The sequence below is a fragment of the Octodon degus genome, unplaced genomic scaffold (assembly GCF_000260255.1).
Source record: "Octodon degus isolate 3935 unplaced genomic scaffold, OctDeg1.0 scaffold00046, whole genome shotgun sequence".
NCBI lineage: Eukaryota > Metazoa > Chordata > Mammalia > Rodentia > Octodontidae > Octodon > Octodon degus.
Genome location: NW_004524622.1, coordinates 6105073 through 6121872, shown reverse-complemented (window position 1 = coordinate 6121872; position 16800 = coordinate 6105073). Strand labels below are relative to the sequence as shown.

The 16800-nt window shown below is 39.9% G+C and overlaps 1 protein-coding gene across 1 annotated transcript in view; it reads left to right on the top strand.

The window, feature by feature from the left end:
• The window catches only part of Ctnna3 (catenin alpha 3), a 1779311-nt gene that overhangs the window by 515003 nt on the left and 1247508 nt on the right, over nucleotides 1-16800 (top strand). The window contains exon 7 of the mRNA XM_012514925.2: nucleotides 5879-6082. Within this exon, the coding sequence (XP_012370379.1) occupies nucleotides 5879-6082 (204 nt within the window). The remainder of the gene's footprint in view (nucleotides 1-5878; nucleotides 6083-16800) is intronic.

The following is a 16800-nucleotide window of genomic DNA, read 5'->3' as shown; positions in this document are numbered from 1 at the left end:
CCTTCCCTCCTTCCCTCCCTCCCTCCCTTCCTCCCTCCCTTCCTTTCTTCCTTTTGTAATATTCTACTATACACAATCCACACATGAATCCAGAGTTTGCTTCTAACCTGGCATTTCTCCCAAAGGACATAATTATAGACAGAAGTGAAAGGAAGAGTCAAAGAGGAATAAAGCACAAATGGAATTACTTATTTTTTCCATTTGCCCCTTGTGTACCTTTTCCCTTTTTGCCTATGTGACATTTTCTGGGACAACTCCACAGGTGTAACAACTGGTAGAAACCTTGGAAATGGCAGAAACATTCAAAGGTTTAAATTTTGCAGAGTTGTGTTTATTTGAATTGGAATCAGTAAAAGTCATGGACACAGAAGGTAGCACACATGACATGACCTAGACAATAAGGGCTAATAGCAAGCAAAAAATATTGGCACGTATGCTACATTTTAATGGACAATATTTCTCTATTGTATAGAGAAATCACTCATATTTTCTCTGACTCCATTGGAAACAGAAGGCGTTTGTTCATTTTTGAGGTGCTGGGGTCAAACACGGGGCCTCATGGGCGGTAGACCAATGTTCTGCCTCTATGCTGTCCTCAGCTTCTGAATAGAGTGGGTTAAAGTACACATTCAGGACATTTCATGTTTTAAAAATAGACTATTAAAAAGTTAAATCAAAAATTCAAATCATATATTTCAAATAAGAGAATCATGAAGTCCTGCCTAGGTTTTGCAGTCTAGTATTGTGTTGTATTCATTCAGCAGTGCTATGGCAAAAATATGTCCTAATGTCTGTTCAATATCCCGTTTAGTATCAAGACAAAAGCAACACTTCAGAGGCGCTTATGCTATGACTGTTTAAGAGAATTTTTGAAAATAAGAAAATCCTTGAAAGTTCATTTAGTTATTTCTGTTCCAAGACAAAAACAAAGAACTGAAATTATGGCATTGGCCCTGTGGTGACTGCTGCACTCCGACACAGATGCACTGAGGAAGGAGTTAGTTACTGCCCTAGGTGAAATGAATGACATGACCAGACAGCTGTCAGCTTTGCCGTGGGCCACTGCCAAAGCACTCCAAGTGCACTCCAAGTGCTTTGGGGCTGTTTAGAAAACCAACGCTGATCATTTAGAGAAAGTATTTCAAAGGAATCTGAATATATCTTATTTAATTTATGTTATTGTGTTTCTCTTGAAAACATTTTCTAATTTTGTTTCATATTGATTAGCATACAACAAAATGTAAGTCTTGTCCATTTTGACCTGCTATAGCTAAATAGGTAGTTAAATTGATGTGTGTATAAATTAATGCTATTTTACTCAAGCAGCATATGTAATTTGTGGTGATCACTTTCCTAATTTTCAGTTTATGCTTACTTGTTGTATTTTTCTTATATAAAGCTTCTTTCTTTAAGAGGGAGTGCATTAAAATAAAGGCTACACTAGTCAGATGAGCCTGTGAGTTCTCCCAATAGTTATTTTGTTGATAATCACAAAGAAGAATTTTCTTTCATTTTTATCACTCACTCTGAAGATTGATAATGTAGTTGCTAGAGAAACATTATTTATGTTATGTAGTTATTATTTCTGCTCCTTCCAACTAGAGGCATAGCATGTGTTTTTGTGAAGAATGTTGGTGCTTGGTTATAATCACAGCTGCATCTCTTTTGATAGGCAATTTCACTTTGGAGAATAGGTGTAAGATTTTTAGTGTTCTGAATGCAAATCAGATCAATCCCATCATAGAATGTAGAATATCTGAATGATGAATAAGGTTTATTACATTATGCTTATTAAAGTACAGAAAACTTTTCCTGGCTATATTGATTTTGTGCTTTGGACTGTTCAAATTTTTTTTTAAATAAATTCTACCAGCCCTAGTAATGCATGGACAAAGCTTTGCTCAGAATCTGGAAAATATTCAGTGATTAATAAATATTTTTTGAATAAATGGTATATATCTATGCAATGTATTAGAATGTTCTGTTTCAGAACATGTAGCTTCCTTCTCAAGAACTTGTGGATATATACATCGGATATAGATACTAGCACAGTTAAAGGCAAAAGCAGCAAGTAAACTACTGAGATGAAGTCAGTCCACTGGATGAGAAAACATCCTATCAAGCTACCTTCATTAAAGTCCTATGTAGCAGATGTAGGCTTCCTTTTCTCCACTTTACAAGGGATGGAATAAACGCTCTTTGTGTATCGTTTTCTTCAAAGCAATTTCCCATATTACAAGAGATCGGCATGGAAGCTTGATCAAACAGTACAAGCTCACATTTTTCCTTTCAGTGAGCTAATAGTAGTTAGTAGTATGACTGTCTAACCTCTTACCTATCGTGTGTGTGTGTGTGTGTGTGTACTGATTTTTCTGCTTCCTTTCCTTTTTTTCTCCTTTCCCCATACTAGTTTCTCTTTTCTTTTGAGCATTTTTTTTCCCATTTCACAATATCTATTTTGGGTCTTATTTACTCTTTCTGCTTCTTACACTAGGGAGACAATATGATGTCTACATACGTGTGACTGATTTATAACACCTATGAGTATGGTCTCAAGGCGTGGGCACATACCTATGTTAGTAGTCTCAAGTTTATCTTTCTTGATGGCTGAGTAGTGCTCTTTTGCACAAAAATGTCACATCTTTTTTATCCATGCCTCATTTGATGGGCATTTGAGATGTTTCCAAGATTTAGCTATGACAAATTGTGCTGCTGTAAACATGGGTGCACATATATCACTGTGGTATGATGTTTTCAGCTCTTCTGGAAAATTACTCATGAGCAGAATAGCTGGATTGAAATTGGACTTTTAATTCTAGTTTTCTGGAGAATCTCCATTCTAATTTCCACCACATTTGAACCAGCCTGCACTCGCAGCAGCAGAGGAGAAGGGCTCCTTGTCCATGCAGCTCCTCCAGCATGTTATTGGTTGACTTCTTGATGGCAGCCATTTTTTCTGGTGTGAGATGGAATTTGTTTAAATTTGCATCTCTTGAATAATAAATGATGTTCAAAATATTTCATATGTTTATTTGTTTTTGGTATTTCTTCATTAGAGAAGCTTGTATTCATCTCAGATGCCCAATTCTGGATAGAATCTTTAACTTGGGGGTTCTGATTTCTTTTCATTCTTTATATGTTCTAATATAAGTCTTCTGTTGAAGGGACTCTTGGCTAAAGTTGTTCCCACTCTGTGGTTTGTTGTTTCACTTGGTTGGTGATTTCTTTTGCTGTGCCAAAGCTGGTTAGTGAGATGAGGTCCTAGCTGTTGATTCTCTGGAGTGTTTCCTCCCCAGGTTGGCTTTTGTTCATGAAGTCAGCCTACACTTATATCTTCAGGATTTCTACTTACTTTCTCTCCTAGTAAATTTAGTGCTCCTACTTTAATATTTAGATCTTTGATTTGTTTTAACTTCAGTTTAGTGCATGGTGATAGACAGGGGTCTAATTTTAGCCAATTTTTCTAGCACCATTTACTAAAGAGGTGTCTTTCTTGCAGTGGACATGTTTGACTCCTTTGTCAAAGATAAGGTGGATGAGTGTGTTTGTAGTGATGTCTGCATCTTCTAATCCATTTCTCTTATCTTCAGATTTTTTTTTTTTTGGTGGTACCATGCTGATTTTATCACAGTAACTTCATAGTATAATTTCAAGTCAGGGATTGTGATGCTCCTTGCCTTGCCTTTGTTGCCCAGAATTCGCTTTGCTATTCTACTTCTCTTCTGGTTCCAAATGAATTTTAGGAATGTTTTCTCTAGTTCTGTGAGGTATACTAGTGGTATTTTGAACAGGATTGCATTAAACCTATACAAGTCTTGGGAGTACAGTCATTTTCACTTTCTGGCTTTTCCTATCCATGGGCAAAGGATATTTTTCCATTTCTGATAGCCTCTTCAATCTCTTTTGTAAGAAGAACTTTTAAAGGTTAGCAGGTAAAGATTCACAGATTCAGGCGGCTTTTGGAATGGCTGTACAGAACAGAAATGCAAGTGAACATAATCTCACAATAGATACTGTTTCACTCGCAGAAAGTGACAGCCAGAGCATGTGAAGTTACTAGATTTTTGCTTGCAATATGTGCAGGTGAATAGCTTTGAAATTGGATCAGCTTTTACCATTAAATTACCCAATTAAAATGCTAGAGCCACGTTGCCACTCCCGCTCCCTCTGATTTCGCTGGAGCAATTCCAGTCACCTTGCTGCCCTCTTGCAGTCTTCTTCAGGATGCTGCCAGCCTGGAGGGTCATCCTCAAAGGGTTTTAACTGGTGTGATTTTTGTTGTGAAGCATTGGCATGGACAGTCTGTACGAAGCTAGTGAGCCACATAGTGATGGGAAACACAGCAAAGAGAATAAGAGGAAATAAATCTTTGACCAAAGGATCGCCTAGCTGAGATTATGGTGTCATCAAAAAGGGTACGCCAGGCAAAGAAAAATGAGCGACATTTGGTTTGAAAACTGTGATTTTAAAAATCTTTGTGTAAGGGGAAAAAATGAAAGGACTAAGCAGTGAAAGTACAGACAGGAAACAGAGGCATAAAAAACTCTCCTAGATGTTTCTAAAACAACCAATGTTATATTAAATCTACAATCTCATTTATATTTTATATGAGATCTTATAAGATATAATTATTACACAATGTGGATTTTTTCTACTTGTTTTGAACTTAATTAACAGAATTATCTTTCTGTAATTGTTTTCCCTTCCTAAGCTTGACATTATAGTTACAGCTTTTAAAATTTTACTCTGACCACTTTTGTCTCCAAATATTTGTTGTCCTGATTGTAGCACATGGACTAGTGTATGATGTACACCCCCCCCTTGTCCATATATGTGCAGGCCTCTAACTAGTGAGCTTATATAAAACCTTACAGTTTGATATACTATGAAGATCTTTTAATGTTGTGTGTGTGCTTATGCAAACTCCACTCTGAGTTTTGCACTATGAAGATAATTATATTTCATTTGATATTAAGGGTTCTTTAGAGACTTATTTTATACTAACTCTTGCTTCAGTTATTGTGTTAGGCCTCACCTTAGAAACACTTCTTCTCCTGTTGTATTTTCATAAGAGAGCCCTAGAGCAGCACACACTCTCACTTTCCTCCAGAGGCTACAGACTCTTGATGATTTTATCTAAAGACTTATCCCTTTACATAACTATAAAATACCATGTCAGGTTCCAAAGACTGAAAGTTGCAATAGATCAATAGGAAGATGGAATTTTACTTATTAAATGAAAAACAAAATCCAATATTTTTACTGATATGTTAGTGGGAATACTAATTACAGCTTGTTATTTATAGTAATGTATAATGAAAATAATATCGAACTAGATATTATAAGACCAGTTCACGCGCTCTATGACCTTGGGTGTGACCAGCTCTGGCCCTGTGCCCTGCCAGCCACATTACGTGGCCAGTGTCTGTGTTGTCCACTCCATGGTGCTGTCAGGACGAGATGGTCGCAGTGAAGTTGCTGTGTTAGTGCAGTCTGGAAATGTTATGAGTAAGAGCTTGTGCAGTCATCGCCTTAGCATTCGTATTATTCTTCTGACAGTTTTATGACACAAGGAACATTAATACCCAAAGTTTACAGGTCAGGAAGGTGAGGTTGAGAGCATGTAGGACACCTTGGTGAGACAGAGGCAAGATTTGAATCTGTAGCGTCCCAACACTGGGCCCAGCACCAATAACCACAACACTCTCCTCACTCATCTTAGTACTAATTGCTGCATAAGCTTGTATATGAACTGGATGAAGTAGTGAGATATAATTGTGTTTATTATGTCTGAATTCTCAAGTGTGAAATCAAACTACTTGTTTCCTAAAATTAGAATGTCACGGGGTTCTAACCCCTGAATGCGCTCTTCTTGCAGAATTTAATCGTCCTGAGCCCGCTCTCAGGGCCTGAGGCGGAAGTACGACCGTCGCTGGAGCAGCGGCTGGAGGCCATCATCAGCGGGGCCGCGCTGCTGGCCGACTCCCCCTGCACCAGGGACAGCCACCGGGAGCGGATCATCGCGGAGTGCACCGCCATCCGCCAGGCCCTGCAGGCCTTGCTGTCGGAGTACATGAGCAGTGTGAGTGGCCCTCCCGACCCTGTCCCGTGCGCTTTGCGTACGGACGTGGTGCTTTCCTGGTACGAAGCATGACCAATCTCATAAGAGCTTGAAATGTTCCGTGAATTGCCTGTCTGGAGGGATTCTTCTTTATTGTTCTGATTGAACAGTAAACCTAGGAGGTTCTTGGAACAGAACTAGAGCAAGAGTTTTGTTTGTGGAATTATCTAAATATTAGTTGAAGAAGGGAGCCAGGTTTGGAAAAAAAGAAACTATGGTTGCACATTAATTTAGCTGATTAAGAAGAGGACAGAGTGGCAGGTCGGTCGGGTTAAGTGGGTCAATAAGGAAAGAGCACTAGAATTAGCATTTGGATGGTGTCAGGTCACAGTCAGCGCTGCAGAGGCTGTGTTCCGGGCTCGAAGGTGGGGAGAGCTCATGACAGTTGGACAGCTCCGAATCTTACTCACAAGTGACAGGTCGTAACTTCCACGGTTTTAGACGAGGCTCAGAAGTACTAAAAATGTTGTCTGAACTTAGGGAAAATTATTTGCTTTGTGCTTCTTTCTGTTTCATTTCATGGGTACATATCTCCATCGGTGGAGGGTCTATAACATGTGCCCAGCAAATCTTAGGTTTAATGAAATGAACAGCACAGTGATGGCGTCGGTAGCTGAGCGGTAGATGTGCCCTGTCCACAGGCTTCGTCACCCATGTACGCTCAGCCATGGTTAGAAAACGTCACAGAAAATTCCAAGAACGATTTTTAAGTTTTATATAACTTATTACAGTGTTTTTAATGATTATCCTATTTATTATTAGCTATTATTGTTAATCTCATAATGTGCCTAATTTATAAAGTTCATCCCAGATATGCACACATAGGAAAGATCATGTCATAACTTGGATTTGGTCACATTTTCCAGTGACCACGGGTGATCTTGAAACACATTCCTCATGGATAAGGTGGCTATTATATGTTAATCATGGAGCCCTCTTAAATAATAGGGCTATAGAGTTCTATTAGGAATACTTTTTCCTCTAGTTTATTTTAAGTGGAATAGCTCAGGATTTATGAAGATAAGTTTTGAGAATTATTAGTCAAAAATATGGGACTTTTTAGTGATAAAATTGAAGATTCAGGGTTGTTTGATGGAAGTTCCTTATGTGAGTGGCTGAGATGTGCTAAATTAGTTAATGAGTTTTGAGGTTCTTCCAACACATTTGAGGAAACCTCAGAGTCTTAGTATTTGATGACTTTGGCTCCTGACCAACAGTTTCTTCCTATGTAGAAATCAAACTTGTAAAGCAGATTATATTAGTAAGAATAATTAGTAAAGTTGTGTCCTGCTAGAATATCGGAAGCTAGACTATTCCCACTTTGCACATAAGGTGTTCTTGAGGACTGTTCAAGCCAGCTCAGTAGTCACGAGGAACTCGGGCCATAAAATACCATCAGGAGGCCATCTCCCCTGATGTGTACACCGCTGAGGTATAGGCTCTTATATTTATGGATAAAATATAGGAGAGTCACGTAAACATACAGCTTATCTACAAATTATAGATAAACTGACTTTATAAAAGTTATTTTGTCTCTTATAGATACAGACAAGGTGCATGCTGGTGTGCACATGTGCCCAAAGGTGCAGTGCACTCTTGTGGCTGATTAGAGCATGCAAGGGACAGTCTTCTGATTCAAACAGCAAGGGCAAAATGTCTCTCTTTTTCTTCCATTTCTCTTGGCTGCAGCAATATTGCTTTTATTCTCTACTTAATGTTAGATTTCATAGCACATAAAGGGTACTTACGGGGTAAGGCAGACCCTCCGGGCTCTATGGCCCTGCTCTGCCCTCTGCCCTGCACTGCAGTCTGCCAGGCTGTCCCTGGGGGAGCCAGCGAGGACTGGGTCTGGGGATAGGCATGTGAGGTCCCAGCCTAGGGGTCACTCCGAGTGGGACTGAATGTGCACCTAAGCCACACATCCTCCCATCCCGGGGTCCTGTGAATTCACAGAAATTTCAGGAGGGACAGCAGAGCATGAAAACCTAAGCATGGGGCCCTCCTTTCTAAGCATGTAGGCCTGTGCACAGTGGTATGTCCCTGGAGCTGACAGCATGTCGCATAAAGCAGGGGTGACGTTCATCATTCCTCCAATGTGGAGTGGGGAGCGCGGGGTCCTGAGTGCATCCCGAAGGGTGCGCACTGGCCTTGACAGGTTCACAGCTCTGCCTGAAAGTCAGCCCGCTTTTCATGTGCTCGTGCACTGCTCTGAACGCCAGTGGGAGACAAAAGGTTTTCACAAACATTTTTGGTCTATGTGCTAAACCATTGTTGCAATGATTGTTGTTTTAGTAGTATGTGTGATTCAAATTAGAAGATAGCAGAGAGTACCCTCTAGGACACTTTCATAAGTGCATTCTTTGTGAACAGAGAAGATTCAGAAGAAGCAGTGATTATATACTGACTGTAAAGAAGAGAACTAGAAATTGAGTCACATCAACTCTGTATTTGATGTACTCATTTGATTTTTGAGTTTAAAATTATAATGAAACCATGTAGATTACAAACGGTGATGCTTTTGTTAGGCAATTGCAGATTTAGCTCACATAAGATATTTCATTGCATTTTTTTTTTCTTGCGATACTGGGGATTGAACTCTGGACCTTGTGCTTGCCAGGCAGGTGAGATATTTCATTGAATTTTAAGAAGACCTAAAGTGCATTCCCTCTTTGAAAATAATTACTTTACAGCGAAGGGCATATCAAGAAAATAATGATTATTGCTACTTAGTAATGGGAACTAATTGTGTCAAAGAGGGAAAGGAGTTTTTAAACAATATTGAGTTACTTTCCTATTTCCTGTTGTTCTTTTCCTTCTCAATGATTTGACCTCGCTATCAGTTTTGAGTACTCTTCTCAAGTGCAAATGTGTGTTTCTGAAGTCTTCCATTAGACAGTCATTTTCAAACAACCTGAGTTCTGTATTAGAGTTAAGTAGAAAGAGACTTTTTATATATAGCCTCAAATAACTTAGAAAAGTACTTTTCGACCTTATCCAGTGATTATCTTAAATTTCATTTTTAGGGTAAGCTTAGTGCAGCCGAGGGAGGCCATTCTCTTCTTCCCTCCCCTTCCTGCTCTACCGCCAGCTCAAGGCCTTGCACCCTTGTCCCATCCATGGAGTCCCTTTTGCCACCTAGGACAGCACAGATAACACAGTCCTCAGGGGCTCTGAGAACCAGCATGTGGGTGTTGTTGGGGTGGGGGTGGGGGCTCACACACGTATCAGTGTAAGTTTTCCTTAATCTCTTCTATGAAATAATTATCAGTCCTACATTTTGAATCCATTATGGTTAGTAGATCTTACATATATTAAACCTAAAAATTTTTAAAAAGTATTTATTTAGTATAGGGTCTCTCAATACAGGTTGGACTCATAGTGGTCCTCCTGTTTTAGCCTCCCCAGTGCTGGGATTACAGGAGTGTACCACCATGCCCGGTTTTAGTGGCTGGCAAGGTGTGGTGCCCATTTGTCATGCAGTACCTGGGGTCGAACTGGATCCTTGTGCTTGCAAGGCAGGCACTTAGACTGCTGAGCTATCTCCCCAGCCTACTTTAAACTTTTTGTGGGAAAGTTATATATTTGTTTTGTTTACTACTATCTTAGCCCATTCCTGAAGCAGAATGCCCAGCATTTAGAAAAAGTTGAATTAAATTTTTTAAAAAAGTTGAATTAAAGAATAACTGAAATGATTACATGCAGTATATGACATGCAATGGAGCAGTAGTGTCTTTGATATCCATTGAAATGAATTTCAAGCATCCATTAAATTTATACTTTATAACAGGTTGACTACTGTAAAAAGTTTTCTTTCTCAAAGTAAGTCTCTTCTAAAAATCTATGTGAATATTCTAAAACATTTTTTTCATCACACTCTGTACATTTGGATCTACATCTAGTCATATTGCAAAATAAATTTTTTCACTAGAAAATATAATGTAGAGAACATTCAGAAGCAGGGAAAGTATAACTTTTATCTTTTAAAGCATATAGGTGTATGTTTCTAAGACATTTCTGCAGATTTTTATTATACGTTATTATATGTCTAAGCAAATAATTGTTCAGTGGATGAATCAGAATATAGAGACCCCTTGAGGAAGAGGGACTTTAGGACAATGAGCTTATTTTCCATGGTGAGCTTTGTATAGTTGGTGAAAATAGAATTGGAGAAAGCAGCCATCTTGCTTAAGTTTTAAGATATCAGCCAATATGGGTATTTTTCAAAAAGTATTTTGAAATCATACTGGCATTGTTTAATAGTGAACCTGTAGCTCAGTGAGCTAAAGCACCTGCTTAGGCAGATATAGGGGTCAGAGGTTCGATCCCCAGCGTGCCGTGCCAGCTCCACCCCCAGGGACAGTGACTGAGACTGGGTGTGGTGGCACATGCCTGTAATCCCAGCACTTGGGAAGCTGAAAACAAGAGAATCACTACCAGACTGATCTGTGTAGTGAGACCCTATAAACCCTGCAGTAAATACAAAAATAAATAAATGAATAAATAAATAAATAAATTAGTGAATCTGTTGCAGGGCAGACTTTCCAGTGATATAATGTTATTATTCATGTGACACTGTACTGCTGGGGAACATTCGAGCGCTGGACAGAAACAGTGCTACAGAGCAAATGAATTGGCCAGAGCCTCACCAGAGATTGACTGGCACTTCTGGACCTCTCCTCTTCACACTTTTTTTTTTCTTGTTTTATGTGAAGGCACATGGTCTGATGTCATTACCTATTTATTTAGAGAATAACTAACCAAACAGACTGGAACAAATTTTGTTGCTTAGAAATTGATTTCATTTGTGAGTCTTGAGTTTAATGCATTCTCTATCTTGGGTAATTATAAATTTTCAAAAAAAGTCTACAAAGAGATGTCACTGGAGTTTTCTTCCACATGGGGCCTCTCCCCTTCTGAAAATTCACTTAGGGAAAAATTGGAGATTGAGTTTGTGTCTCCTGATGATAATGCTAAGTAATAGGAGCCACTTGAGGTGCTTCTTGTGCCCTTTTCGACATCCTTGAGATCCATTTCCTCTTGTTCCTCTACTTGACTTCTTCCAGAGTTGTACTTGCACTTGTTTGTCCTATGTAGTGATTACGCCCCCTGTGAGGACCGGCACAAGCACACGGCACAAGCACATGTCAGCTCCCTTAGCCACCCCTGACTGCTACCTTGTTCTATATTTCTAGTGTAAGATTCACTTATCTCTCTTCTGAGACCTTTTGAAGTTAATTATTACATGTACAAATTTCAAACCAGACTAATAGGCCAAAGAACATACAGAAAATGTAAGACAATTGCACAAAGTCAAGGTACACTTTTAGATACATTGCCTGCATTGGATTACAATACCTTTTCCACAAATATATGTGTATTGGATATATATATATATATATTCATCTTTAATAATACTTATATATATTAAATACATAATATATATACATCTAGAGAGAGTGCTTTTACGTAAGAGAAGCCGTGTGATATCAGGCTTGTGCATCTGCTACTTCACGTAACACTGTGACCTCAAGATGCATCTGTTTTCCTACAAATGATTCAAGTTTATCCTTTTAAAATACTTTGACATGTACCACATATTAGAATTGCCATTTTAAGCTCAGGCAGGCTGTATTAAACATTTTATATTTTTATATTCTTAAATTTGTCTGCAGTGGTTGACTGGTCAATTATGTTGGAAACCATGTTTTTTACTTCATACATATTTGGAATTTACAAGCTCAGACAACTTAAGAGAAATGAAAAGTATTCTACGTAGGTCTGTACAATAGTGGGTTTGCCAAAATCAAAGGTATCAACCAAGCTTATGTTAGAATGTGAGGTCAAAGTCCAAGAAGACATAAAGGAATTGTCAAAATGAAAGGACTGGCTCAATACTGAAGCTGGAATATAGGAACTGATAATTCAATAACCAGGGAGTTGAAAGAATGATAAATAATAGGAGTCTGGTTTAATGGGAAAATGGGTTTCAATTTCCTTGTTTTCTTTTCTAATTTAAGAACTATATGTTGGAGAGGCACTCAAGTGAATGAACTGTTTTAGAAAGAAGACAGCATTATGGTTTTAGCTATTATTTGCTGTCCTGTTTTGCAGTCTAGTCTTACTCTCTTCAAGGTTCCTTAGTTACTTGGATAACCATTAAATAATGGCTTCGAGTCTTTCTTGACAGGCTAACCTTAGGGTCACCCATATCTGTTGTGGAATGTCTACTTGGGGATTTCAGAAGGGTTTGTGAGTGCTTATTGTGGAAATGAAGGGATTTAGAGTCCTTTCTCGAGGGCTATCCTCATGGGTTTCTTCTCTCTGCTCTAATATTGTTGTTTCTCTTAAAAATCCAAGTTAATAGTGAGAACCTCAGAGAAATGCAGAAATATGATTACTGAATAAATGAGTAATATTAAAACAATAGAAGTAAGCAGTCATTATTAAACACTTGAAACTATTTAGTCAGAGGCAGAGCACAGGAAAAGAATGCACAATTTTTATAAAATAAAAATAGCTACAACAATGAAGCTGGCTGACTGTGGCAAGACTCGGATTCCACATGGAGAGCAGCCACAGGTCAAAGATCTGGAGGCTGCAGCCTCTAGCCAGAAGACCTGAAGCACGAGACCTTTCATCTTTTACCTCCTATCAGAAGTGGCCTTGATTTCTCATGTTTATACTTAGGTCAGTTACTCATGTTGTGTATTGCTTCTACTGAGTATTTATCAAGAAATGAGTTTATTCTCCAGACATTGCTTCCTGCTATTTTCTTTTAACATTGGACTTTAAGGTTCTTTATTATATAAGGAGAGAATGAGTTTGATGGTGGAAATGACAAGGATAAAGTAGGATTAAGGAACCTTTGTATGAAGTCATAATTCTATCTCAGACAAAATTCATGGGTCCTAGAACTCGCACAATTCCAAGCTAGCAGCTGATATTAAAGACAAAAAAGTACCGTCTTCGCTTGAGCACCTGGGACACAGGCTGTGCAATGAAGGGCAGCATGAAGTTGTATTGGGGCAGTCCTCAGGAGGTGTGATAGGCAGGAGGCACCAGAGGCCAGCTGCCAACACCGGTCTTCGTCACTGTAGCGGGGTCCATTGGCGCTCAAGGCCCTTTGGAGTCATCCTCGACTGACAGGGGAGCAGAGCCTTTGTGGCCTGGCAGTTGCTACAGTTGGTGAACCCCTCCTAGGAGCCATGTGACCCAGGCTCGGCAGCCAAGGGCAGTTTCCGGGGAAGGGCAGAGGCGTGCGTCATGCACAGCTGATGTTTCCAGCCACACGGCGTCCCTAGAAAGTGAGAGCTGGGTGACACTGCACCTTACCCACTGCACCGGTTAATACCAAAATAAAAAGGTGGCTGTGCAGCCCTCTTTACTGGGATAGTATCCCGTGCTGTCGCTGTACTTGGCCTTCTGGAGAATTTAATTTATTATTGGAAAGTATTAGGGAACCACAATTTGTCACCCTCCCTGGGATACTCCTGAGGAAGTTCCACTGAACTGATTAATAGCCCTTAATTGAATTACGGAAGGCACGGAGCAGCACTATTCCAAGCAAGCTGAAATATATGGCTACCTAGAAATTATGTCACTGTGTATCTCTTATAAATAAAGTAGCACACATAGAGGATTTTAAAAGATATTTAACACATTTTGCTGACAGATTCTGTATTGTCCATAGAAGCTAAAATGTAGAGAGTGAATTAAAATTCTCCTGGTGGTATCACAATTCATAGCTGCATAATTCTTCCAGAGATACCTTGCTAAGAACTAGCGATGGTGGAGAATGAACAACTGCAGTCTTCATTGCCAAGGAGAACCAGGTAAGCAAGGAGATGAACCAGAGGAGCGCACCGCTGTGAAGCGATCAGGTGGAGCACCCCGAAGCTCCAGGGCTGCGTCGCACTCGGGCGAAGACGTACCTGCTGTCTGGGAAGGAGTGCAGGGTCCCCGCACAGGTGACGAGGGTGCGCAGTGGTGCGGGAGCCTGGTGCGGGGCAGCCACAAGCTGCCCACATGATCAGGAGTGCAGTGACAAGCAGGCAGGCGAGAGACCCGGCACTTGCCGGGAGATGCCAGATGTGTCGTTTCCAATATCTGATAAGCATAGTTTGTTTGCCTCTAAAATAAGCCATGTTTCAATTTAATCCTATCTCCTTTTATGAGCCATTTATAATATCACTTATTTTATATTTATAAATAAATTTTATTAAACTATATTTAATATTTTTAAAGGAATTTATATTTCTGTAGTTTGACATTTATACCAATGTAATACAAATTTCCAGTAGTGTGACAGACTTGGATTATGAATATTACTTGAATTATGAGCATGAATCACACTAGGGCCATCATGTCTTATTTATGAGTGTTTTGTTTTTCATTTACACAAGTCGAGCATATAGCTATACTGAATATTTTTCCCCCACAAAAATGCTAATTCTCACCAGGTCTGGTGACATATGCTTGCAGTCCCTCCTACTCAGAAGGTTGAGGAAGGAGGATCACAAGTCAAGCCTGGATAGTTTAGCAAGATCCTTCTCAAAATAAAGTTAAAAGAAAGAAGTCGGGGGAAGGACTGAGATACAGCTCAATGCCGCAGAGACCTGCGAAAGGGGCTGCATAGTCCCCCAAATCACGGCCTCATCTCCTAGTCCCTGACACCTGGGGCCCATCTCCATATGGTTAAGGATGGGCCCTGAGACGGGGAGGCAAGCCTGACTGACTGGGTGGGCCAGCCTCATCGCTGGTCCTTCGAAGCACAAACCCTTCCTGGCTGGTCGAGCAGCAATGAGTGTGATGAGGGAGGGAAACCTTAAAGCACAAGAGAGTCATCCTGCCCCTGCTGGCATTCCAGGTTGAGGAGCCAAACCATGCTGCACCCCTTCAGCTGTGAGGAAATTGTTATTCCACAACCCAAAGGCAAGTTGGGAGTTTTCTCTAGAGCCTAATGAAAGAAAACTGTAAGGGTCTTGATTTATCCCAAGATTGTGCTTCTGTCCTGTAGAACTGTAAGTTAATAAATCTGTGGGAGGTATGTGTGCGTGTGTGCATGGGTGTGCGGGTGCTCAATAAACCCCAAACCTCATGCTCCCCAACCCCTAACTCTATATTGTGGAGGAACGTTTGTGATCATTTGTTATACCAGTAATTTAAAATGTATACATAATCTTAATTGCAGGTCATGTGGTTTTGTGCAGAGACATTGTGATCAGCTTTCAAATCTTATATAAGTAAATTGCATTGCTGCGATTATATACTAAACACATGCACTCATACACACGTAATATGAAGTGTGTGTTTAAATTTCAGGGAAGGCAATCACAGGGTTTGTAGCATAAATCATAAAATATTAGTTTTCAGTGTGCTTATATAGCTCATATAAAATATAACCATACAAGTAATTATAATAGTTCATTTTATAATTTTATGAGCATTTTTGTGATAATACTTTAAGGAAGTATTAATGCCATGGCATGTAATGCTACGTAATAGGAAATATGATTTAGTTTGTGTTCTGAGGCAGCTCTGTCCAATATAAAGTTATGGAAACTGATTGTATTTGAGCCACATATATAATTTTATTTTATTATTATTATTTTTTGGTGGTACCAAAAAATAAACTCAGGATCTTGCGCTTGCCAGGCAAGCACTTATTCCACTGAACTATCTCCCCAGCCTACATATGTAATTTTCTCGTAATCACATAGAGTAAAAGGAATAGGTAAAATTAATTAAATGGTATTTTAAGTAGCAGAATATATACTGTTCATTTGTTGCTGGGACAAACACCCGGCACTCAAAATGAAAGAAGGAATGGTTTATTTACCTCACAGTTACTGGAGGGTTCAGTCCATATTCCACTGGCTCCAAGGCAAATGACAGCAGTTCATGTGGTAGAAAACAATGAAGAACAGAGGAGGAGCAGCAGCTGCGACCTCCACCAAGCCTCTCTCTTCCTTCTGCATTGACTGTGAAGACCAGCACTCCACAGTGAAGATCGGAGCTCCTCCAAAGTGGCGCAGCTGGAAAGTTCAAGCTCCTCCGAAGACTGGGACTTCTCCATGGAAGCAAGGCAGGGTGGCTTTTTCCTCAAAGCAAAGTTCTTCACCCTTGTGATTCTGAGGCTGCAAAGGGCAAGAACCTGCTACCTCCTGTGATGTCCTCAGGACATCTTTTCTACTCTCCTGTTCCTTCTCAGCAGTGGAGATCCTCTCAGCTCTGTCTTCACAGTCAGCGCCTTCCTGGCACTTCCTTTCTGGCCAAACTTACAACATTTTAAATCATCCTTTTGGGTTCTTTGCTCTTCATTCTTAACATAAATCTGGCTAAAAGTCCCCAACAGCAACCATGCCACTGCCCCAATATTTGACTGCTTTGAAATTTATTTTTCAAGATTAACTAGTCCACTGTGCTTAATCTCAATCTCAGGCAAAGTCTCTGGATAGGAACAAAATGTAGACAAACCTTTTGCCAGTCGATAACACAAATCATCCACAGTCCAACAACCAATGCTGTCCTTCTTCCCAACAGAAACCTCCCCAGCCTGGTCCTTACAGTCAGGCCTCCTATCATCATTCTGGTCTTCTGAGCTCTGACCAGACTCTCCCATACAGTACAGCCGAAGCTGTTCCAGCTCTTTGCAAGTGGGCAACATCTCCAAACCTTTC